Source organism: Orcinus orca, chromosome 4, assembly GCF_937001465.1.
Source record: "Orcinus orca chromosome 4, mOrcOrc1.1, whole genome shotgun sequence".
In the NCBI taxonomy this organism is placed as follows: domain Eukaryota; kingdom Metazoa; phylum Chordata; class Mammalia; order Artiodactyla; family Delphinidae; genus Orcinus; species Orcinus orca.
In genome coordinates this window covers 18,595,504-18,621,503 of record NC_064562.1, presented here as the reverse complement: position 1 = coordinate 18,621,503, position 26,000 = coordinate 18,595,504, and the positions used below count along the sequence as shown (strand labels likewise).

Below are 26,000 nucleotides of genomic sequence, written 5' to 3'. Positions count from 1 at the left end.
ATCTGAAAAAGAGTGGATATATGTATAACTGATTCACTTTGCTGTACACCTGAAACTAACACAAGATTGTAAAGCAACTATACTTCAATTAAAAATAAACAATGGTTCATGAGATCTTTTCCATTCTTATTATTCATATTAAGTGTTTTAAATCCGGTGTATATTTGACACCTACTAGCACATCTCGGTTTGAGCTAAGCACCTTTCAGGTGCGCAGTAGCTCGGGCCTGCTGTATTAGGCAGTGCTCTTCTAGCTCACTCTTATAAAACACAATACTTAGCACGGCGCTTAGTTCATACTTCGCATTCGACAAATGTTGGCAAAATTAATATGCATTTAAAATCATCAATAACTGGGTAGACTAACATTCGACTGCGTGTTTGCATATATTGCCACGTGGGAAGACGCCTCAGATCTGGTTATTTCTGTTTCAAAGGAATAAAGAGCTGACTTTAATGTTCTTGGCTGTTCCCTGTAAGCGGCCTCTGGGTTTCAGAATGAGGTCAGTTTGGGGGTTTATGGTTGCCTTTTCTTTGGGAGGTGGGAAAGGGGAAACTCAGGGTGCTTCAAGCGCTGCGTGCCTGTCTCTGTTTTTTTGGCTCTTCTCTGTTTAATTATTTGGAGCTGGAACAACTTGATTTTAAAGCAAAACATATGGGCTGAGAGTAATTGGGAGGACGTTTACTGGTGATGGAGCGGCAAAGGTATGTACGGGTTTAGGCCCTGGCCCTGCGGCACTCACTTAGCTATTGACGGCTTTCCTGGACTTCAGATTCACTGTTCTTTCTTCAAATTCTCAAACCTTGTTTGGAAAGTCACAGTTAAGGTGGGAAATATTGGAGCAAGATTATAAAGGAAATTGTGAGTCTTCTTTAGGTCCTGATTTTTTTCTCTTCTTTGATGAAAACTTGGTTTCCAATCTGTTTATATATGATTTGGGAAAGAAAAAGGTTTTCCAAAGTGCCAGGAAGAGAGAGGAGAACTCCGCACAAAGAGGAGAAAGTTGACCCACCTCTGAAGTTTTCTGTTTTCCGCTTTACTCCATTGATGACACCAGCACGGGGAACGTCTGTTCTACAACCAGTTCTTAATGTGAAGGCAAGGTTTTCATCTCTTTTTACCTCCTCAACTTCCCTTTGCTTCCTGGGGAGGGGAATATATGATACCCATGTCACATCCCATATAATTCTAACCTGAATGCCTCCACTTTCTGTCCCATAGGGGAAAAGGGGGATGTGTCAAAACTGGTAAGAACACGTACGTTGATGTTTAGACTCATCTCGGTTCAAATCTCTGCTTTTCCACTCGGAAGCTGTGTGCCTTTGAGCGGAGTAAACTCTCTCAGCCTCATGTGTCTCATTCTTAAAATGGGGTTAATAATAGTGCCTATTTCAGAACAAAATTATTGTGACGCTTAAGAGAGACACGGCATACAAAGCACTAAGCAGAGTGCCTGGAAAGTAATAAAGAGAAGTTTAATGTTAGCGATGAGGCAGGGGCCCTCAGCAATGAGACGTTCACCCTCTTCGACGGCAAGAGGGACAGTGGACCACTACGTCCTCTGCCACAACATCTCACCCATTGCTTGAGGCGACACTGTGATTAAATACTGCATCAGGGAAGTGACCGAACCTTTGTCCACAAAGAGCTTTAGCATCAGAGCGTCTTGCATTTCACTGGGCTGAGTTTGATGTCAGTGTGGAAGTCAAGCGCTCCATGTCTTCTAAGGTCTGAAGGGCTCCTGTGTATGCACTTGTCCCTTGTTACCCTACTGTGCCTAGGACCTATGAATATGAGAGTGACGTGCTGAATTGCTTTATCTGTGTATACAGAGTGCCCCAAACCTTTTGAGTCATTTGGAGGACTGGTGCATTTGTGGCTTCAGATCAGAACTGTAAAGCAAAATAGCATGCTGGCCTGGGCAGTGGAGGGGCTGAGCGTAGTGGGCTTTTTTGCTGGGATGTTGGAGACAGATTTTTCTGAACACTTTTCAAACCTCTATGAGCAAGGGTAGGAAAAAAGGGGTCCGCGGTTTTTGCTAAATCAAGGACACATTGCTGAGCTTTTCTGTGTAGGGACTCAGAAGGCATCGAATGCTATCTCACTGCGGTGTCAGATAATTGTCCGGGGATTTGGCAAGTTCTGCTTTTAAAAACACCACCACCTTTTCAGAGCAGTCATTCCTTGGCGTTTTTTGCAGTCCCCTCTTTTCCCTCTCTGCTCCTGCTGTTTTCCCAGCCCTTTCGGATTTATTAGCCTTGCCTACAAAGTGTCAGTAACTCCCCGCTGCGAATGGCTGAGACCTCGCCAGGTGGACCCGTCTCAGATTCCCCTGAAACTGGAGAGAGTAGCCACCCTCACTCTTGTTTTCTCCACGCCCCCCTCTCAGTGGACAGCTTCCCTGACACTTAACTTGATCAAGGTGTTACTAAAATAAACAGCTGCCGTGAGGCTGAAACTGCTTGTCAACCTGCCCACCCTCTTTTCACTCCACTGTTTGGAGAGGAAACTCAGAGCTGCTGTTGATAATAAAGAAGAGAACTAAGATGTGTCTTTTTCTTCGTGGTCAGTTACACCCAGTCTTGATCACTGAGCTCTTAGTGGGTGGACCACCCTGTGCAATGTGTCACCAAACCTATGAAACTCTGATTATGAGACACACCATTATTTTAGGTACGATCAAGGGAAGAAAAGCAGACTATGAGACATCATGGCTTTTAAGACACATCCCAATTTCAGAGATGTTAAAATGTGGTGGAAAATGTGTATCTCAAAGGAGGTGGAGGACAGTGAGAACTAATTCAAATGGACCGTCCCCCTGGTTACTGACTGCTCCCCTCCGCAGCCGCATACTCAGTGCAGCTGATGAGGGAGTCTGTGTGTTTTTCAACTCAATCTCAGGGGTTATTTGTGTACTCTGTGTTATGCATGAAGTTATAGCACTGAGTTGAGACCAGGCCGAGTCACGGAAGCCCTCTCAACTGCAATATAAGTATTTTAAGTTTCCGACAAACAGAAGAATCCAGGTGTTTTCTTTGGGTCACCCTGGACTTGATAAGGTTCACGTTCCCTTTTATTTAGTTAGTTAGTTAGTTGCACCGGGTCTTAGTTGTGGCAGGTGGGCTCTTTAGTTGTGGCATGCGTGTGGGATCTAGTTCCCTGACCAGGGATTGAACCTGGGCCCCCCTGCATCGGGAGCGCGGAGTCTTATCCATTGTGCCACCAGAGAGGTCCCTCACGTTCCCTTTTGAAGGAGTGATAAAGAGCTTGCTGAGGGACATTGGGGGCTTCGGCGTGCCCTCCCTGCCCCGGCCCATTCATGGTGGCATGATGGCGAGGAGAGAATCTCCAGCTCCTCTAAATTCATGGCCCTACTTATCCATTTTCTAGTGAACATCGTGCTCAGATTTACTCACTGTTTCCTCTCCTATCCAAAAGGCAGCGTTAAACATTATTGATGACTTTAATTTTACTCAAGATTCTACCTAATTATTATTCTTCATGATCTGTTAAGCATTCAGCTTAATTAACAGTAAGCAGGTGCCCTTCCTCATACTGTAATAACTTTAATCAAGGGGATGATGGTATTTCTTTTCCTGTTAAAGACTGTTAGGTTTTAGAGAAAACTATTTCTCAGCAGGAAAAGTAACCAAAAAATTGATTGCAAACTTTGTACTAGTAAAAACATGGCATTTACCTTCATACTTACACCACTTTCTCCCTTTCTTTCAGTTTTTGGGAATAGCATTTCTTGGAATTGGACTGTGGGCGTGGAATGAAAAAGTAAGTTAAACATCATTAAAATGCACACGTTTTGGTTGTAAGAAGCTGCACATTATATGCTGTCTCCTTTTCCTCTTTGACAACTGCCAAGTATATGGAAACATGGCTCTTTAATGAAAAAGTACTCTTGGAAGATAACGTCACAGTTCAAAGACTCTTTAAGAATGGAGCCTAAATTGGTCACTCTACAAGAATTTCAGTAATGCTTATAAATAATACTAAAGCACCTGTAGCCTTTTTTCTCTGTTACTTTTTAAAAAACCCTTTGGAAGATTATTCAATCCATAAAAAATGGTATTTTAGCATGAACATTACGTGCTGAGCTGTTAGCATGCGGTATGTATGAAGGAAGCTGGATATAATTCATGTTTGAACATCAGATAAACTTATCACTGTTGCTAAAGAATGTGAACACTTGTCTGCTGATTGAAAGTTTAAAGGAATATTCAAACTTTGTAATCAAATACAGCACAGAAAGGGCTAAATCTGGCAGGAGAAGGCTGCATGAAGATACAATGTTCTGGGTGGTTTGTTCTGTAAACAGCACACTCACGACACCACTGCCCTGTGTTCATTCCTCCACTTCACTTCCCATCCATACCTTTCAATTTTTTCTCTGCAACTTCTACTGAAGCCAAGCAGTGGAATTCAAAAATAAACACAAACTCCTTTTTGCTTCCTTCTTTGGATGTGAGATCACTGGCAGCGTTTTATCTGTTCTGGTATTTGGCTACACAGTGAAGTTTTGTTATCTCCCACCTGTGAGAGTGAGTGAGTGGATGGATTGCTTAAAAGTTGTAAACTAAGACATTGGCTGAAATTTCCCCAGAAGACCATTCTCTTATCACTTTGGTATTTCACCCTCTGAGCTTGACCAAGGCCCAAAGTCAGGAGTTCCTTTGAAGTATTCCATGTACTAAGAAAGAAGAGAAAAACTACGCAAGTCCAGCAAACAAAAGCCCTTCAGACGTAGGAAGGAATTTCCACAAGTAAAACAATGTTTAGATAGACTGCGTCCAATAAATTCAAAATAAATCCAGAGTTTTGAAATTGAACCACCCTCTGTTTATTTACGTAATACTTCTACAGAGTGTGAAATGTTTTATGGAAAATGAACCACCTTCCAGCCACCTTAGGAGGAAGGGCGGGGATTATACATCAAGGGAGACAAATTACGTTCCCAAAACAGAGGTAATTTTATCTCTAGAAGCTGTTCTGTTGAATACTGGCCTTCTGGTTTAGGATCAGCTTCTGCCTCAATCCCCTTGTAAGCTTGGAGATTTGTATTGGTGGAATCTCAGAAATTCCACTTTTAGAAGCCCTCTGTTTGCTTCGGCGACAGATCATGTAGCTCTTTATAACTCTCCTTTAATCAATCCATTTCTATCAGCTCTGAAATGATGCTGGAAGGCATTATATGAACTCATTGTCTATTCTAGCAATACATAGAAAATTCATTGTTTTGAAGGTTTTTTTTTTTTCTCTTTGTGAAATATAATTATCCTTTTGTTTCATCAGTTGCCCCAGATGTCTCTTCTCTGATAAAATCACAAAATTCTAAAACGGGCAGTGTCATACAAATATCAGAGCAAGGGAATGATGCGGTCTCTAGGGAGGAATGAAATAGCAGTTCCCTCTTTTGTCAGGGCCAGTGGTGTCAGCAAATGGAAGGTTTCTCTGGAGAGCTGAGGTTACTTGGCCAAGGTTACCCAGCTACTGTGTAGCAGGGCTCTGTGAGCTGGCGCCAAGCGGAGGTAGCAGAGGGTAGACGACGCGCAACAGCCCAATTTGGTGCGCGCTGACCACGCGTCTGGGCCCTGAGCCTGGGGGTGAGGATGCAGCAGTGAGTGATGCAGAGTCCCTGCCCCGTGGGGCTTGCGTTCTAGTGGGGGCCTCGGCAGTAAGCAGTCAACTTGCCAGGAATACGCGTGCAGGTATGGTGAGTGCTGCTGAGAAACGTCAGGTGTAGCGTAAGGGCTAGTTAGAGAGTGGTGGGGAAAGGGGTCTCTTTTAGGTAGAGTAGTTGGGAACAGCCTCCCTGAGGAGGGGGCACTGGAGCAGAGACCTGGATGAAGTAAGAGGGATCTGCATAGCACTAGGGGAACAGCATTCCAGGCAGAGGGAATAGCAAGTATGATGGCCCTGAGTCTCAGGGACTTAGCGATTCCAAGGAACAGGAGGAAGGCCGGTAGGACTGGAAGGGAGAGAGCCAGAGCAAGAAGAAGTAGAGGATGTGGAAAGAGAGGCAGGCAGAGCCCGGAGCCGACGGCGTCCTGCAGAAGTTGGATGAGAGGCGGTCACCGGGGCATTTTGGTAAGGGCGTGTCCTACTCTGGCTTTTGTTTTAAGATCGCTCTGGTTGCCGTGAGGAAAAAAGCAGCACAGCTCTAGGCGGAACAGACCAGAGGTCAGATACTGACCCCTCCATTTCTGTCAGTGTGACTTCGGGCAGCTGCACTAACTTACCTGAGATACCCTTGCCCTGTTTATGCAGGGGCCGCTCATGTCACCTCATAGGGTTGCGGTGAGGATGAAAGGAGATGGCTCCCAGCACAGCGCCCGGTGTGAGGTAAATGCCCTCTGGAGACATGGTTCCCTCCCCTGGACGCATTGCTACAGTACGTCCACTCCTCCATGGGGAGAGGAGCAGACGGTGGCTTTGAAAGCTGCCTCAAATTGTAGGAGAGTTCCAGGCTCTGATCCATGGACCCGAGGACTGGCTTTGTGTTGGGGTCTCTGAAGGAGGATGTGATGTGCATTGATGGACTTGGTAACTGCAGAGGCTACTCTGTTGAAGCCCTTCGGGTTACCTTCTAAGCTAGACCAGGCCTCTGATGGGATGACGTTCTGAGGTGAACCACAGCCGGCCAAGGGTGGCGGCTGCATGCACCTGCAGGGCGGATCACACCAGCCCATGAATCAGTAAATCCCCCCAGTGGAGATGTGGTGACATTTACTTGAAAAGAGGCCTAGAGGGTAAATCCCCAAACTGGGTCACAGCTGGAAGGATCAGATTTCCTTCACAGATGGGGTTTTGCACTTCCTCGTGTGGAGTACAGAAACGTTGGAGGCAAAAGTTATTACCCCTTGTACTTACTTAATACCAGGCTGGGTTTTAAACCTAGGACTAATATTACAGTTGAATATTAGACATAATAATTAAATAATTTATATTATCTAAATTCCAAATAGACTGTTGAGATGCAAAGAATGAGTGTGTCTCCAGAGGGAACTGGTTTGTGTGCAGTTTTTCAGAAATCATAGGATCTGCTGTTTTAGAAGGAACATTAACCATCGTGGAGCGTGAATCACCTCTACAACAGGCTTGGCAACGTCCAGCCGTAATCAACTCATTCATTCAAAGAACATTTGCCGAGCACACGGCATGGGGCAGGGCTTGCGCTGGGCTCTGGGCAAGTAATTCCTCAGGGAATTGATGGTCTAGGAAAGGCATGCGTATATACATAAAACATATACATGTAGAAATAAAACAACGCATTGCCATAATGCTAATTTGGAGTGTAGAGAAGTTTAACAATTCCTTTGGCAAAGTGCTCAGACCTTCTCTCTCTCTGGGTTTCTCTTACTGTTAGAAAGACCTTCCTCCCACCCCATTAGAATCATGTCCTACTAGCCTACTAGTTTTCCTTCATTGAATGTGGGTCTGCCCTGTTGGATCCCACAGTAAGTCCTTCTCCGTATTAGTCCTTGGTTCCTTCTGAGTTTCCAGGCTGCACATTTGCTTCTCTCTGGGTGGAGCCCTTTCATGAGCACCAGGGAGAGGGTGCTTTAGGGGCCAAAGAGGGTATGGCTGGATCATGTCCCTTCTCTCCTGTCTGCTGTCAGTGCAGCTTGAGATCACACAGTTAATCACCGAGAGTCCCAAATTGGTCTCAGATCCAGGTAGGTGTCCTCCATCCATCCCACATCTGGCTGATTTTCAGAGGCAAATGCAAGATTCCAAATTGACCCAGTTATATTCTACCTGCGTGTCTACCTGCCAAGGCTGAAAGCTGTCATCCAGCACATTCCCCGTTCCATTTAGCTTGGCTTTAGCTGTACTTTTAATCAACCTCCTCCCTCAATTCCTTCTTTGAACTCAGGCCTGCCTTTAGCTCTCTGTCCCAGTGCCACCTGGCAAATTCAGATTCAGTAGGTCTGGGGTAGACACCCCAGGGAGGCTCTCTTTTAGCAAGCCTCTTACATTGTTCTGATTGCAGTCAAGTGTAGTTATCACTGATAGAAGCCACTGATACGTTGAGCAGGCCAAGGGCAGAACCCAATGACATGTCACTAGAACTTTGCTTTGGGGTTGACGCTCATTCACTTACGTGTGCCCTTGGGTGTCATTAGCCAAAGAATTTCTAGTCCGTCTACTTGTCATTACATCAGACTGTCTTTCTGCATCTTGCCTTTTTCTCTGAATAACCAGCCCAGGACTTATTTCACCCTGGCGCTTTCTTATTGAAACCATATGGGTCCTGAAGCACATCATTTCCTCACCCAGGTGCCCTGAAACTCTTACCAGCAAAGCAAGGACTAAGCCATGTTTTATCATTCCTCCCTTCCAGGAACACTTGCCTCACTTGGCTTCCAAGAGATCACGCACTTCTGGGTCTCCTACCTCGTAAGCACTGCCTTCTCACACTCCTTTGCAAGGCCCAGCTCTCCTCTCGGACCTCTGAATTTTGGAGAAACCCCTCTCTCTCTTCACTCTTGCTCTGGGAGCTCTCATCCAGGCTTGGAGCGTTAGGTACCATCTGTCACTGATGACTTCCAAATTTAGATATTTGGTCCCGGCCTCATCTGAATCCCAGACTCGTCATATCCGCAAGCCTACCCAGCATCTCTGCTTAAATGCCCACCGGGCTTCTGAAGCGTAATAATCCAAAGCAATGCTCCTGATTTGTCCCCGCAAACCTGCTCTTCCCAATTGGAGGAAATGGCAGCTCTGTCCTTTCACCCACTTGGGTGTTCGTGACACCCTTCTATCTCTTCTTCTCATACTGTATTCGGTCTCTCAGCAAACACCATGTGCTCTACCTCGAAACTACATTGAGAATCTGATGTCTTTGCACCACCTGCACGGCTGTACCTTGATCTAAGCTGCCACTTTTTGCCTGTGTTAGTGCAGAAGCCTCTGTTGTTTCCCTGCCTCTGCTGTTGTGCCCCTACTCCCACCCCAGGCCAGAGTGATTCTTTTAAATATAAGACAGATGCTGTCATTTCTCTACTCCAAACCCTCCAATGCACTTACTGTCTCGCTCAAAGCTGTGTGTGGTGCTCCCTCACTTCTGAGACCTTATTTCCCACACTGTGCCCTCCCCTGATGCACTCTAGCCCCCATTCATCATCTTGCTGTTCCTCTGACATCTCAGATGGACCCACCACCCCAGGCCCTTTGCACTGCTCTTCCCCTACCTGGTATGCTCTCCCCCAGACGTCCACATGAGTGTTTTCCTTTCCTTCCTGGTCTCTGCTCAAATGTCACCTTTGTCTGTAGGTGAAGGTGAAGCAGCCACTCTCACCCCAATCCCAGCCCTTTTCCCCTCTTCCCTGTGTTTTTCCCCCTCTGTGTTTTCATAGGACTTATCACTTCTGTGCTAACAAGGATTTCCCCGCCCCACGAGGGACTTTTGTTTACTGCTACACTCGAGTACTTAGAACGTTAACTGGCACATAATAGACGTTACGTGAATGAATGAGCAAAAAGGGAAGATGAAAGCATTCTTTTAAACCCCGGCTCTATCACGCAGTATAGAAGTCAGTAGTCACCTCAGATCTCTAGTAAGCATGTTATCAGTTCTTACAGCCTAAAAGGAAGTAAAATTACATGTGGTTTCTGAAGTCTGATATGATAGGGGTTCAGTGTTAGAAATAGCAGATTTCTTACATCCATTCATTCTGGATATCAGGGAAAAATTTTATTTATTTCTGGCATAAAAGTGGGACTCTATATATGATTATCTTGATTCGTGGAAAAACTAGGCGTACCTTTCCTCTTCCGTTTTGCCCAATGTTTATGCCTTCCCCCCACCCCCACTTCCGCGTGGCTTGTGGGATCTCAGTTCCCTGACCAGAGACGGAACCCGGACCCTTGGCAGGGAGAGCTTGGAGCCCTAACCACCGGACCACCAGGGAATTCCCGTGTTGACGCTTTTTACTTAATTCTTAGGTCGGGGCCAGAGGCGGAGCGACAGATCACTGACAGCCGCCAGTGAGGCGGCTGCCAGCAGAGCTATTGAGGGCTGGGGGAGACTCGGCTCTTCCGAGTGGGAGAAGTGCGCTTCCCTGGTCCTCAGCGTGAGCTCCTGGTTCCTGTTGGGTGTCCTGCCACCGCTTCCCCAGCACCAGCCCCCTGGGCGGAGGGGGTGCCGGGCCTGGCTTGTCTGACCTGAAGACTCCTTGAGGCCAGGAGCCTGTCTCCTTCGCCACTTTATGCTCGGGTCTAGCATCGTGCCTCCTGTACTGCGGATGCCGTGTTGCTTGTGACTAAGTGGATGAGAATATGCAAGAGTGCCCCCCACGGGCTCTCCCTCCCTGAGTCCCCTCTCTGTTCCTCCAACCTCCTCGCCTGGCCTGGCTCTGTCGGCAGCGGCTGGAAGGAGAGAGTGGGTGCACAGTCCTGCCCCAGGAGGCAGAATGGCAATGAGAAGAGCTCTAGCTTCTGTCGCTTTTCTCCCTGGCTGTCCTGGAGGCTTTGCGCCCTGACCACTGCCTGTAATTGTCAGTCTCACTTCAGAACCCTCCAGTTGCTTGCTGTCACGATCGTATAGTAGACTCGCCTTGGAAATACCTTCCCTGTTTTCCCAGGAAGGAGAAGTTAGACAAGGAGATTCCGTGATTCAGGCAGTTCTTAGCAGTAGCGGTCAAGGTAGCCAGAGGGAAGGTGGGAGGTGGAAGTGGCTACCGGGTCACTTAAACAGAAAAAGGCATGCCTCACCCGAGGTACTACTCCAAGGAGACATTTCTGAGATGCTGAAAATACTTTCGAAGATGTCAGTTTATTACCTGAAATGTAGGAAGTTTGCATCTCTTTCTCAATTGTCCATGTAATCCCCTCAAGTTCTCTGTTGCAGCTAAAAATCTGAAAAGCAGGGTCTTCCCTGGTGGCGCAGTGGTTGAGAGTCCGCCTGCCAATGCAGGGGACACGGGTTCGTGCCCCGGTCCGGGAAGATCCCACATGCCGCGGAGCGGCTGGGCCCGTGAGCCATGGCCGCTGAGCCTGCATGTCCGGAGCCTGCGCTCCACAACGGGAGAGGCCACAACAGTGAGAGGCCCTGCGCACTGCAAAAAAAAAAAAAAAAAAAAAAAAAATCTGAAAACCACAGCTATCGTTCAGTACCTGGAAAGTCAGCCTATGATCTGTAGGTGCTGTACCCAGTATGGTCAGCAGACACATGAAATATGTTGGAAAAGCCCTTAATTTTTCACTTTTCATATGTCCCGGTAAACTTTGCAGAGGGATTTCTCAGGAATGAAGATTCAGGGGGGTCAAAAATTGAGTGTCTTTTTTGTTTACCCTCAGATACCAGAGTCCTGCGCTCATTTTAGGCCCAAGTCCAGGCCCAGTTATTAGACAGGGCTGGATAATAAATCGAAACCCCAAACCTAACATTGCATTGAAGTGTCCTCCCTTGCCCAGCACCGTTAGCCTTGCACCCCTGAAGGGACGAAGGGCTGAGGCCTTCACCCGCCCCCTGCTTCCTCCTGTCACCCCTCCCCCGGTCCCCCTGAGGTTCCTCTACCCACTTCCTGTCAGGGCATAAGTAGGGGTGGGACTTCGCCCTCTGGGCCTGACAGCTGGTAAAGGGGATGCTGCCTTGGTCTTTTGGAAGCTTCTCTGCGAGTCCCTCTGCCTGGCGGTTCCCTTCAGCTTGGTGGACATCCCTGTTCCCCGTGACCGCCTTGCACCCCTGCCCAGACGTGCCGTCCACTAGCTCCTCTCAAGTCTGCTTCTTGGGTCTCTTCTCACCCCAAGCTGCCTGCCCTGTGCTGCCCTCATCTTTTCTCCTGGGCACGCTCGTCTCGGGGTGAGGCCAGTCCCACCGGGACAGCCCTTGTCTGCCCTGCAGCCCTCCTCAACCCCAGATTTCCGGGGCAGGGGTCAGACCTCAAGCCACAGCCTCCTTCCCGGGCAGACTCAGGCCCTCCTTGTGGTGTCTCAGAGCTTCCTCAGGGGTCCCCTTGAAACTTCCTTACTAGGTTTTGAATCAAAAGAATCCTGCTCCCCTACCCAGGAAGGAGAGTCACACAGCACAGCGACTGCTTTCTCTGGAGAAATCTCAATTCCCTCACCCACTTCTTATCCACTTGGTTTCACTGAGATGTGCAAGAGAAGGAAGTCTTTGCCTGTGTGTGTGTGTGTGTGTGTGTGTGTGTGTGTGTGTGTGTGTGTGTAGGGGGAGGTCGTTTCCTACTCACTTTGGTTTTCAGATTGTTATCAGTAAAGTCTGAGGTATGACTATCATTCTAACATCACGTTTCATATTTTTCTGAACATTTTAGAAACAAGTACATGATGTTACATTGAAAACAAGAATCGGCTTGCCCACTGCTGCTGTCTCTCTTCAGACAGTAGAGCATCGTGGTTAAAACACTGCTCTGGGGTCAGGTGGCAGGGCTCAAACCCCCTGCTCGGCCACTTTCTCACCTGGGTCACCTGGCAAGTTACTCCATCTCGGGGTCTGTGTCCTGCCGTGGATAGTAGCCGTACCTGGAAGGTTTACTGTGAGGGGGAAATAATGCAGGTAGCCCCGTGCCTGGCAGAGTCCGTGCTCAGTAGGGGAGCTCTTACGTGGCTTTCGTCCCAGCGTTCAGCATCTCTCGCCTGCGTCACCATGGAACCTAGCGGCTCCTTAGCTGCTAGCAGCTGTAGCAGGTGTAAGTTTCCTTAGCACCTACCCGCTGCCCAAGGAGTAAGCTTTCTAAATGCACAAATGACCCTCCTCTGCTCAAAAGGCCTTCAGATTCAAACCCTGCTCCGCTCCACCAACCTCTGTCTCCTCTCACCACTTGTCATACTCACAGGTAGACCTCTCGGTGGGCCTGGTCCTGCCGCTTTGTCTCTGTACTTGCTGACGTGACCTTCTGCCCCTCCTGTCTACACCCCCATAACACACACTGCTAATACCTCTGCCCAGCGCACTCCTGCTAACTTGTCTTCCCTCTAGACTAACTCCTGACGGTGTCACCATACGTTTTCTCCGAATACGCATGACTAGCACAGCACCCGGCACCTCTCAGGTGATTCCTGTTTGCTCAGGATCTGAATGAGTTGTGTATCTCTGAAGCCCTAGAATACAGTGATCACCTGCCACTAGGCTAGACTTCTTTCTTTTTTCCGCCTTAGTTGCAGGGCCACCGTGATCAGAGCCTCTATTACATATTTCAGTTTAAACTTTTTACTCAGGAATATTCCTGGGTATGTCTCTCATCTTCTGAACGTGCAAATGAAATATCTGGAGAGTGGCTAGGAACACGCTGGATTTCTGAAAAGCGACACTTTTGCAAGTGGCTGTTTCCTTGTTCAGAGAGGCAGTCACTCCCACCAGGGTGGTGATGGTAGTTTCCCGGCCTGAGCGTGGTACCAGCGAGGGGACTTGGTGCAGCTGTCCTCCCCAGTGGCTGCTTGATTGCAGGAGTTTATGGAGCCCTGAGATACGACTACCCCTCCTTTTCTTTCTCACCACAAAAGCAGGCCGTGGCCGTTTTTTATCTGCAAGAAGGGATTACTTGAATCTCACCGATGACCTCTTCTGACAAGATAAAGATGGAAAACCACACATCTTGAAAGCGTCCGGTCTTCCTTTAACCTTACATCTCTTTGCCAGGCCACGAGTTATGCTGCCCCTACACCCTCACATCGCCCTGAACTCAGGTCCCAGCGAGCTCCCATTCCTCTGCGTCCTCTCTCTGGATCCTGCAGGAATTCCTTAGATACATGGGTGTTTTGGAGTTTGCAGTGTGGCTTTGCCCTGTAACATTCCTTGAGGATCTCCGATGAATTGTTAAGGGGCACGTTTCCCTGTGCCCCTGTGTCCCAGCTTGGACTTCCTGTGGACATGGTTTCAAAACCCATCGCCAGCTCTCCAGGGCCATCCTCTCTGAGTAGCTCATTTTCTTGAAAATGTCCTATCTTGTCATTCTTTCTCAGGTAGGGAAATGCTTCTCCCCCTCTTACTCTAGGAAAAGTGTTGCCAGTTTCACCCAGGAGTAGTTTAGGGAGGGTGGGTGAGTCAGGGCCCAGGGTCATAAATCTCCAAGGGGTCCATCTGGCCTGGCTTTGGGTACACATTCCATTTGCCTGTCTCTCTGTTTCTTATCCAGCAGTTGGAAGGAATGCACCTGTATATGCCAAAGCAGAAGAGTCCCAGACTTCAGGGGCTTATTAATGCTATTTTTGCATTTCTTTGCGGAGTTGAGAGAGAAGACGCTGAAGCTTGCCAGGTGGCACACAGAGGCTGCTCTGTGCTGGTGGGGAAAACCACAGACACTCCTGAGGTTTATTGGTTTGAAACCCTTCTGGAGTTTTGCTTGCGTTTTCATTTCTGCATGTGTGTAAAAACCTCTTCCGAGAAGAAATAGTGATGCTCAGAATATAGTCTTTTATCGCCGAACCCTGGGGAGGGGCTGCTTAAATTCCAGAGACTGTTGAATGAACGAGGTGCTGATGGGGAGCTGGAGGGTGGAGGGTGGAGTCATATCCTTACTGAGACTTACCATGTTCATCAGACCATTGGAGGACGAGATCTCGAAGGCAATGGGACATGGTTTAGTAACTGGGAAGTCGTTCAGGAGCCATGAATCTTCAGCGACCAGCGTGCGCAGTCAGCTTCTTGGCAGCGGTGGTATCCCTGGCCTGGTTCAGTGTGCAGCATCCCGGCCACGTGGCTGCCGGCTGCTGGGCATGCTCTCCGCTACTGGCTGACTTCTCACTGCTCCTTTCTCCGCTGCGCTGCTTCTGTGTACTCTCAGCTTCCACCCCCTCATGGCCTCTGCCTACTCCTGGCTTTTGCTTACTCATGGCCTCTTCCTTCTGCCTTTACTCTGAGTGCCTTTTAGGTGACTTCCAGTTTCTCAAGAAAGAAGATTGATTGGCACGTCGGTTCCTGCCACCTCCTTTAGACATGATCATCCAGTGTGGCCACGGAGTTTCTTAGAAGGGGGTCAGGCAGGGCAAGTGCCAAAGCAGAATGGATTCCTCTCCAAAGCCGTTGGGTTAGAAGCCCCTCCAGTGTGCTTTCTGTAGCATCTGATGTCTTCCTCTTGGTCCAGTATAGTCGTGATGATAATGACGATGTTGATAAACTTGGATTGAATTCTCGTTATGTGCCAAAGACAGCATAGTGTTTGGATTTAACTTAGATTATTTTCTACATCCTCATGATAACCTTATGATGTAGGGTACCATTTCATAGATGTGGAAATTGAGGCTTAGGCAGGTTTGGTAGCTTAACCGAGATCACACAGGTAATAGGTAGTGGAACTGAGATTCAAGACAAGGTAGTCTGTATTGCGATGTCCCGTCTGTCTGTCTGCCCTACATCTAGCCCTTGTCCAGGCTGCCCTTTTTCTGGATTCCAGGGGAAATTGCAGGTGAGCCAGGTGGCTTGTGCCAGGAGGAGGCCGACCCTGGACTGCTGTCTGCCACACCCTAGAGCAGACTTGTCTAAGTAGCTGGAATTTCAGAGTCTCCCTTGTATGGTGACAGACACACATCAGTACATTTTTTGTTTGTTGGCTTGCTAAACTTCTGTTATAATGATATTGCCTCAGCCGTGTTCCATTAATGTGTCTTATTTCTTCTTAGACTCATCTTGGTCTCCTTGCTAAGTCTGAGAGATACTGTCTAGTACGTAGGGGTTAATGGAAATCTCCTATTTTCCTTGGCAGTCATCTCTTAAAGGCTCCAGATTGATATGCCAAAAGCTAGTTGTCTAACAGCCAATTTGTGGAATGGCTAATTTGCTGAAAATATTTGTTTTAACTTTTTAAATTGACTGCTCTTCATTTTGTCTTTACAGCAGCACTTGGTTACGGTCGATTTGTTTTTGCCTCTGCTGCCCCAACAGCTGTAGACTTGGAGGAGATGAGTGAGGGTCACAAGAATATAGGTACAGGTGTATACAGTATGAATATGAAGAATTCTTACGGATGTTCATTTATGCTAGTTTTTTTTAATGTAATCTTCATGTATTAACAAAGGATATGTGTATGAGAAATCCTCCTTTTATTCTTGACTCTATAGTATTCGAATATATTCTTCTTGTGACCTGCAATCTTAGTCTCTGGCTCTCTCTCTTATTCTCACTCCTTCCTTTTCTGTCTTTGCTGCTCCTGTTCAGAATTCCACCTTCACGTCAACCCTAACAAATGGCTAAAGGAATAAGTACATGTGGACAACTCTTCCACTCTTCATCCATTTATCCTTATTCCGGTTAGATTCAGCTTCATAGGGTGCTATTTTCTGACCTTACGCACAAGGCCAGTACCCTTGACGTCTTTAACTCCCAGGGCGTTGCTGCAGGATCCAGGCAGGAGGAGGACTTATTACTGGGGTGCAAATTCAGGCTCTGTGTGTGCTCTTCTCACATCAGCAGCAGCTCTGGGTACAAAGGAGAGTAGCCAGATAACGTTTTGTATTGGTTTATTTTTTCAATAAGTTTGAGTTCTAAAAAGTGGTTATTTAAACCCAAGGACTTGACCATTCAAGTCAACGTGGAGAACTGGAGCTGAAATCACATACGTATCGTTGGTGACATAGGCCAAACCTAAAAGTTCCTTCCAGAACTGATTGTTTCATTAGTGATGCTGAATTGATAGTGAGTCAACCTGAAGGAGATTATTTACACTGGCTCAGTTGCTGTGTTGACTGGAAACATCAGCCGTCTGAGTAAAGGTATCATTAAATCCAACACTGCCCTCTATACTCCCCACCCCGCCCCGTCTGCTTCCCACCCCCGACCCAATACTTTTTTCCAGGGTAGATTGTGAGCTTTAGTTTTGGTCGTGTGTGTGCTCGCACGCACGTACATGCAGCACTAAAGCACAGTTTATTCGAAGCTGTCGTGTCGTGTGGGACTCCTCAGGTGCAAATTCAGATCCAGATGCAACCACTCTATGCGATCAAGGGGTCTGAGGATCCTGAGTGACTCACAGGACTCACGGTCAGGCCAGGGCTTATAATACTGTCAGGATTTTCTTCCCCTACCCTCGTTCTTTGTTTCTCGCTACAGACTGACTTTCTCCACAAGGTGAAAAACACGCTGCACGTGGCTCCAGAGTTGGGCCATTTACAGCCTCAGCCGCTAGAGACATGCCTGTTCCAGATCCTGGTGTCGGAGGCAGGGAATTTCAGGCTTTCCGACTCCTGCCGGGGCGGTGGGGTCACGTGAGAGCTGACAGCTCTGAGGTGGTGGTGGAGTGGGTTTGGGAAGAAGGAATCCTCACAAGAAGAGGGAGGCGCTGTTCCCCGAAGGAGAGGGTGGCGCACACAGGTGCCCGGAAGATAAGGTGTCTGCCGCGGGTGTGCTTGCACGTTCCTCAGGATTTACCACGAATCTGAATGCCTGTTTTAAATCACTTGGCAGACTTAACTGTAATATTGGATTTTTTTTTTCTTCCGGCTTCTTGTCAACTACAAGCTTTAATTATAATCATTCTTCAGCTGGCATGTCCTAGCGCTTCTTACTCATCTGTCAACTTGAGTTTAACACAGTTAAGGAGTCCAGTGAAAGACCCCATCTTTGAGACAGCAGAAGGCTGAGCTGTCAACTGCCTGTCGGTTTTGTAGTCCCCAGTCATTGTTGCCAGGATTATGTTCAGCTCCTCTTTGGCTTCTCTGTGTAGTTAGAAACAGTAAGACTGCTCTTCAGTGAGTATTTGGAGACACTGCACAGGTGAAAGAGTAAGTCTTTTTTCCATCCCCATCCAGGTTAGCTATCCTAATCCTCAGGAAAAGAAAGCTGGGCCTTGACTGCCGTACTTTGTGTTTTAAGATTCAGGTTAGTTTGCGGCTGACAACTACCTGGGATCCATTAAAAATTAAGTTTTTGGTTGTCTTTTCTGTCCTCTGCAGAATATGATTTCCTACAGGCTCCCAGTATCTGTCTCCAGCCCTGTCTTTTGCCAGAATGTGGGATTAAATGAGTAGAATCTTCAGTCCAGCTCAGCCCCCAAATGATTGTTGTTTCCATGGAAACAGTTGAAGGCCTCTCAATTAAAACTGCCCCTGCAGGCTGGGCAGGGTAAAAGTATGAAAATGAGTTTGAGAAGCCAAGTTCTCATCCTCCAAATTAAACCCAGAGAGGACAGTGCTCCAGGAATCTACTGACAGTTGGGACCATACTTTTTTTCGCCTTTTGGTGAGGGAGGGTCTTGGTATTTCAGGCACAGGTGTGTGTTGGTTTGCTTGTTTTGCTAAATTCCTCAGATAACTGTCCTGTTATCCATGGAGCTCTTTGCGTACAGCCATGGATCATGGAAGAGTGTTTGGGAACAATCTGATTTTTGCTCAGACTTTGGTGTGAATCACAAATAAAAAGCCCATTAAAAATGGATGAAATCATAGAATGGTCTTAAAACTGGAAGGAACCTAAAGGACAGTAGGTGCCAGATTCCCCTCCTCTTCGAGAATCCCTCCTGGAGCACGGCTGAGGGAGGTTCACAGCTTCAGCTCCCGCCAGGGAAGCCCATGTTTCTCAGGCCGCCTTCTCTGCCCCGCTGCTGGAGACCCGCTGGTATTAGAAAGGCCTCTTTATGCTGGAACTGACATCTTCTCCTGTCCCTTCCAGCTCTGCTGCCTCTTTTTTGGTGCCAAGTAAATTGAGTCTACTTCTTCTTCCATAATTATGTTGACTTTTTTTTTTTTTTTTGCAGTAGGCGGGCCTCTCACTGTTGTGGCCTCTCCCTTTGCGGAGCACAGGCTCCGGACGCGCAGGCTCAGCGGCCATGGCTCACGGGCCCAGCCGCTCCGTGGCATGTGGGATCTTCCTGGACCGGGGCACGAACCCACGTCCCCTGCATCGGCAGGCGGACTCTCAACCACTGCGCCACCAGGGAAGCCCAATTATGTTGACTTTTTAAAGTTTAAGAATGTTACCACACACCCTCAAAGTCCTCTCCTCCCCTGGCTGAGCAGGTCTGAAACATTAAGACCTTAAATATTGCCACCTCTGTTTAAAGGCATTCTGAGGGGAGAAGTTGATTTCCTTCCAATTCTGGACCCTCACCACTGTCGCTTAGATTTTGTTTGACTTCTGGCAATTTTTGTTTTTTCTCAGCATCATTTGGGTAGGTGGAGAATTGGTTACAGTATTTCTGGGTTTTCCTTTTTCCCCCCTGGAGTATTCATAGTTCAGAGCTTGGAAATCTAAGAAACACAAGGTTGGATCAAACCATTGATCTATGCAGTTTCACGAAGGGTGTGGTTGTCTCGTATGATGTCACCCCAGACATTAGTGAATACACCCTACATTCCTAAGTGTTTAATAATCTCTCATTTTTCATCTCTGACTTTATTTAAACTCAGCCCTTCATCTCTGACTTTATTAATCTCAGCCCTTAATCTCAGCCCTTACTCTCAGCCCTTCATCTCTGACTTTATTTAAACTCTGGCCTTTTTCATAAGGTTAAAGTTGTGCATTTTAGGAGTCCTTTGTGCCTCATACGTGTTCTATTATTAGTATCCTATTTTTGTCCTTAAAGTGATTCCTGCCTACCCTGCGCCCACCCCTGCAAGAAACAGAAACCTTATAAACAAAATTCTCTTGTTCAGTGTTCCTGCAACCTTAAAATGGGTCAAAACATAGAAACCCTAAACTCAGGTGTTGATTAGTACTGACTGAAAAGTGCTGGGAAGCAAGTACACAGCTTCCACTTGGTAGAGAAAGATTATTGAAGTAGACAGTCTGTTCTGATTCTAAAAAATCAATAGCTGTGTGACCTTCAGCAAATCACCAAACTTCTCTGGGTTCCGTTTTCCTCAAGGATAAAATGAGATGAGTATTCCTGTTTTTCCAGGTTGTTGGGAATGCTTTGAAAACAAATTGTTTAATATTAAGACTTTACAGCAAACTATACCATGGTACTCTGGGGGTATTTTGAGAGCTCAAAAGAAATTTAATAAGATAAGAAAATAAAGTACTGATGATATCGGGTATTTAAGACTCACATACCTCCACAATTTCAAAATAGCAGTAGCTGGCCTCTGTAAGAATGAATAGTAAATATATACCTTCCATCATAGAGGAAAACATCTCATAAAATTTCTAACTTAGGTTCTGGGTGGTATTTGATGTGGTATCACACTTAAGGGAGAAGAAATTTCTGTAAAGAAGTGGCATTGTTTGTGGAGAAATGAAATTACTCTGGGTCCTTTTGGCAGGAGAACAAACGGGTTGCAAGCCAGGGAGTAACCTTTGATTTTTAAGTCATTTAAATGAGGGTAAGGAAATACGCTAATAACTCAGTGTGGGACAGCCATGGGCACAAACCACCCAGGTGGGCTTTGGGGATCTGAGCCTGATAGGGTCTCCCAGGGAGCTCAAGGGTGGACCTGAGGTGAGTTTTCCCTGGAAAACTTTTAGGGGCTTGTGGCTGGGACTGGCTGCCCTGTTAGCTTTAAGATTCCAGCTCTGCCCTATTTCCTGAGAAGCACCAGTGATTTGAAGGTGGCCCTTGTCTGGCATCTGCGTGCCCTGGGGATGTAAGAATGACAGACACCTCCTGGGTGTTGAGAGGTGTCTTTCTTACACATCTGTTTTTCACTCAGACCACTTATATTTGGAGACGTAGAAAGCAAAGTAACATCCACGTCTTCTCCATACAGGGTCTGGGGACGGTTTCTAGGGGTCATGTCTTTGCTTTATGTAGTTTTACCGAAAATATGAACCCACCTAGACCTTGGAAAGTAGTTTTTCTTTTCTTTTGTTTTATCTATCTACCTATCTTCCTATCTATCTTTCTTTCTTTCTGTCTGGCGGTGTTTCTTGATGTGATGTGGCAGTCAGATACCTCTCAAGGTTTTCTTAGGGTGGGGTGGGGAAAGACAGTGGCAGTCATCTTTTCATGATAGAAAACTGACCCCGCCTCCTGGCACCCTGTTGTGTGTTCTTTTCCGCTTCCAGGGAGTTCTATCCAACATCTCTTCCATCACCGATCTTGGCGGCTTTGACCCAGTTTGGCTCTTCCTCGTGGTAGGAGGAGTGATGTTCATTCTGGGATTTGCTGGGTGCATTGGAGCTCTACGGGAAAACACTTTCCTTCTCAAGTTTGTAAGTACCGCACTCTGCTCTCAGGTTGAGAGCCAAACTCTCATCTCACATCAAAAGGACACCCTGTCTACCAGCAAGAGTGAGCCGTACCGAAGGCACTGGCGAGCATGTGGCCTGGGTAATGCTTTTCTTTTAGGAGGGCTTTCTAGATACCCACCCTCCATCCTCCTCTGCCCCTGCCTCCTTAATAATATCAGCACTGGCCCCTCCCCATGCCATCCATGGAGGCTTTTTACATGGATATCATGAGTTTGCATTCCAATCCCTAAAATCGCTTTAGGACTAAGGTAGGTCTATCTAGGCACTTAGTTTTCTTCTTTTGAATGATTTTTTGCCCCCTCTTTTAAGCACATAGTCAATAGAAAGCTGTTTAGGTAGTTGGTTTAGAGAAACCAGACCTAAGCACAGTGTCTGTGACATGTCCAGATTAAATCTGTTAAGCAGTAGGTTCTGGTGAATAAAGAGAAACAGTAAATGCATATCTCCTGTGTCCTCTGCCAGCGCAAAGGCCTCCTTTGTGTGACCAGCATAATTTTTAGATCCCTTGTGGGGTATTTGGTGTGATCATTGTTAGCATGAATATTTTTGGAGGAGGAGTTTAACCAGGGGGTAGGTAAGTATTAAAAGTCGAGAATGGGCTTCCCTGGTGGCCCAGTGGTTGGGAGTCCACCTGCTGATGCGGGGGGCGCGGGTTCTTGCCCCGGTCCGGGAGGATCCCACGTGCCGCGGACCGGCTGGGCCCGTGAGCCATGGCCGCTGAGCCTGCGCATCTGGAGCCTGTGCTCCACAATGGGAGGGGCCACAACAGTGAGAGGCCCGCGTACTGCAAAAAAAAAAAGTCGAGAATGAAAACTAAAAGCCTTTTCCTTTGGAGATTCCTTCCTCAAGATATCAAAATGGCCTGTGTTTACTTGTGTGTGTTTGAAATCAGTTTGGTAGGTGTAGCCAGTGGTCACCTTCAGCTAAGTGTGCCTGTCTGTCTCGAGCTTGGCATTCTGGTGAGCGTCTGTCTCACAGCCCCATGTACGACAGCATCCACGCCCCTCTCCAAGAACAGAAAAATGATTTTTCAAAACCCCACCATCCTGTGGGGAGGCAAGACGGTGGGACTTTGGAAGAACAGCCTTAGCGTTATATCCCCTGTTCCTAGGGTCATTCTCTACCTCAGCTGACACATCATCATCTAATGGCATTTTCATTTGAGAACTAGTCCCAACGGCCCTGCCCTATGTGATTCCCTTCCCCCGCACTTCTGCCGCATCTCCTCTGGCATCTTTTCTTGAATCGCCCTAAGAGCAGACGCTGTCCCCTCACTGGCCCCCTGGGCTATAGCTCATTTTGCATTTGGGCAGCTCTGCCTCCGACAAGGTTCTGGAGGCTGTTCTGAAAGTTCATGTGACTCCTGCTAACAGGGAAAACCAAGGGATGCTTGGTGCTGTGTACAATTCAATGAGCAGTTGGTTCTCTGTTCTTTATACATAGGTCTGTGTTGGGAATAGTTTTCCAAGACTCCATTTGTCTTACACACACACACACACACACACACACACACACACACACACACACACACACACACACACACACACACACACACACACACACACACACACACACACACACACACACACACACACACACACACACACACACACACACACACACACACACACACACAATTACTTCATTCCTCACCTAGTCTTGATCTCTGGAGCCCTCAGGAGAGCTTTGTCCCTGATTGTGACCTACCAACCTGCCAGTCGTCTTGGTGTGAGATACTTCCAAATGCTTGAGCTCACCTCACTCAGCGTTTCTGTAGCCTCATTGGGCCACAGATCATACTTCCTACTGGCCACTATTTTATCAGCGTTAGTCTCCTTGCTCCCCTTTAATGTGACTTAATTGCATATAGTTTCGTTTATAAGGGTAGCCTGTTTAATATAGTTGATGATTTTTGTAGTTGAAGATACCAGAGTTAACTGAACAGGCAGAAATACATACATTTCTCTAGATTGGCATCTTAATTTATGAAGTCCCACATTGGAAATGAAGAGAACTGTGTTGTTTCTTGGCTTTTTTAAGTCTTGGAGAATATTTTAAATGCCCTCTCTCTCCATTTAGTACAGTCAAAACTGGCCTAGAATATGCTTTGAAGCAGGAGCTATGAAGGAAGTAGGAAGTAATGTCAACATGGCTCCAAACAGCTTCAAACATCTGATGTCATAAGGCTAAGAGAACTGCTGGGGGGAAATCCGGGAGCTTCCTGACTGACTGAGGCCCTTGGATGAAGCCTGGGAGTCAGTCTCTGCACCTTCAGAAACGGGGGAAATTAGCTCATAGGACCCGAAGGATGCTGATTTCTGCCAAATATTTGATAAGAATTTAATTTGGACTCAATTTCTGATACATGTATTATGTAACATTATGAGAAAACTTACCAGGGTGACTGGGCCTCACCTTGATAGAGGTGAGAACAAAAATCTAATTAAAACCTTTGCCTGACCTGTGTTTTGCTACTTTGCATGTGCGCGCCTGTGAACTAGCTATGATTCTCTCATTTCTACAGTGTGATAACTGTCGTATTTACATGTGTAGAGTAGTACCGGATAAAGGAGGGAGTCGTTTTATGCGGGGGGGTAGGCATTGTGTGAAAGTGATAGGATTTTTCTTCTTTCCTTTTTTCTAGATTGAGGAAAGCTCACTTTGAAATTATGGGTACTACTGATGATTGTTAAGAACTGTTTAGATTCTATTTCTAAAGTGAACTCATCAAGGACAGATGACCAGGAGCTCTGTGGAACCTGAGGGGCTGAGCTGGAGCGTCTGGAATTGGGACCTAGACCTTGGGGTCCTAGACTTTGGCAGGCATTTCTTTCTTCCTTCCACCCCTTCCCTCATGGCCATCCTCCCAGAATGGCACTTGGCACCCTGGATAAACACTGCCAGATGTACTGACATCTAACGTGGAAAGACCTGACCCCCCAGTCCTTTCCTACCCTCACATAAGACTGTGGGCTCTTTGGAGGCAGAGCTGTGGTCCTACTTATCCTTGCCTCTGCAAAGCCCACCTAGGCCCGAGCCTGATCTCTTGTGGGCCATTCAGTAGGTGTTTGCTGAGTGCATAAACCATTTTTGTCTTTTATTTTCGTAAGTAGCTGTAGCTTCCTTTGCACCCGTCGCCAATATATTTTCCTCTTGGTTGGCTGCATGCTGTCTGCTCGCTGAATGTAGGCACCGCAGACCGTAGCCCCTCTACCTCCCCAGCCTCTCCCTGGGTGGCAGGAGCCCTCAGGAGCTCGGCTCAGCAGGTGGCCCCAGTGCCACCCTTCCTGCCCTTGTCCACAGAAGTTTGCCTGCCGTTTACCCTCTGGTCCTTCACAGCCTCATTTCTTGTAAATGGCTTGAGCAAAATAGTTTGAAAAGGGTGAGAACATGGGGGTGGGAGGAAGTGGAAAGAACCATGGGCGTGAGCGGGACGTTGATATGACTAAGATGAGACACTTCTGGGTCTTCTAGATGAAAGGGAAATTTCTGCAGATTTATGGGCAATTTACCTTGCAACCCATGGTCTCCGGCCTTCCTTTTAAATTCCTGTTGTCTGCGTCAGCCCGAAGTCTTCCTCTGGCTGCGCGTTGATGCTATTTAAAGTATTCTGGGCCTGGTGCTTCACAAAGGAAAGCCAGCACAGCTTGCTGTCCCAAGAAAGCCCTCAGCCCAGTGGTTTCATTTTGTTTGCATCATGGGAAATTATTTTCATGTCACAGCTGCCCCCTCCTTCCCACCCAGTTCCTCTTTGACCTCTTCACCTAAAATGAACCCATCTGCTGTTTTGCCCCGTGTCGCAGGTGCAAAGGGGAGTTAACACGGTATCTGAATCCGGAAAAGGACTGTATTGCATACAGAATCAAGGCCACAGTAACAAATGACAGGCGATCTTAAAATACTGGGCTAATTTATCTTTCAGCGTTCCAAAAGCTTACTAGAGGTAGGAGCAGGTCGTTGTTCAGGCGTCTGACGAATGCATTCATCAGGAGAAATTCATTAGGCCTTAATGTGGGTCTAATGAGGAATTCCTAGTATCCACGTCTGCTTACGGGCTTTGTTGGTTAATTACCAAATGGAACACCAGAGCCCCTAAAATGTGATTATGAAGTGATTTTTAAAAATCCTTTCTTGGAGTGTAATATTCTATTAATGAATCTTAAGAAACTGAAGGTTATCTGCTTTGGCCGTGGGTAACAACCCAATGGTATTATACAGCTTTTTAGAAGGAAGCATTTGACTGTACAGGATCAAATCGCCCTTATAACTGTTGTCTGTGTGTGTGCCTTTTGTTTTAGTTTTCTGTCTTCCTGGGAATCATTTTCTTCCTGGAGCTCACTGCCGGGGTTCTGGCATTCGTTTTCAAAGACTGGATCAAAGACCAGCTGTATTTCTTTATAAACAACAACATCAGAGCGTACAGGGATGACATTGATTTGCAAAACCTCATAGACTTCACCCAGGAATATGTAAGTTTAAATTTGGTTTATTTTCAAGTTAAAAGCCTTCTCGGAAGGATGACCCCAATGAAAGCTCCTCCTGGCTTCTGCACCTGCCAGCTGGAACCTACCTCTGACTTTTCTGCATGGGTTTTTGTCTGTTTGCTTGTGTATTTATTATTTTCTGACTTGTTCTAGGGCGTACACGATATGTACCCTAGTGGGAAATGTCTTATTTTCACTTACCTCAATTTCTACTAAGAACAAGGAAGAAAACTCTTAGGCAAAAAGGTTAGAGTCAAAGGTGCCCATTCCTATGGACATTTGAAGACGATTGTTTTGCTGTAGGTTTAACCCTGTTCTTTGGTGTTAGATGTGGGTTCTTTCCTATCCTTGGCCCCCTTTTTGATCATTCTCCACACTTCATAGCTCATAATGATATACTTAGTCGATAGAATGTTTA

The 26,000-nt window shown here is 46.9% G+C and overlaps 1 protein-coding gene across 3 annotated transcripts in view; it reads left to right on the top strand.

Annotated features, from left to right (window-relative positions):
• TSPAN5 (tetraspanin 5) overlaps nt 1-26,000 on the top strand; it is a 173,382-nt gene that overhangs the window by 138,549 nt on the left and 8,833 nt on the right. The window contains exons 2-4 of one of the 3 annotated variants that reach the window (XM_004276997.3): nt 3,734-3,784; nt 20,913-21,059; nt 25,397-25,567. In XM_004276997.3, coding sequence (XP_004277045.1) covers nt 3,734-3,784; nt 20,913-21,059; nt 25,397-25,567 — 369 coding nt within the window. The remainder of the gene's footprint in view (nt 1-3,733; nt 3,785-20,912; nt 21,060-25,396; nt 25,568-26,000) is intronic. The other 2 variants (XM_033400380.2, XM_033400379.2) reach the window with 2 other exon arrangements.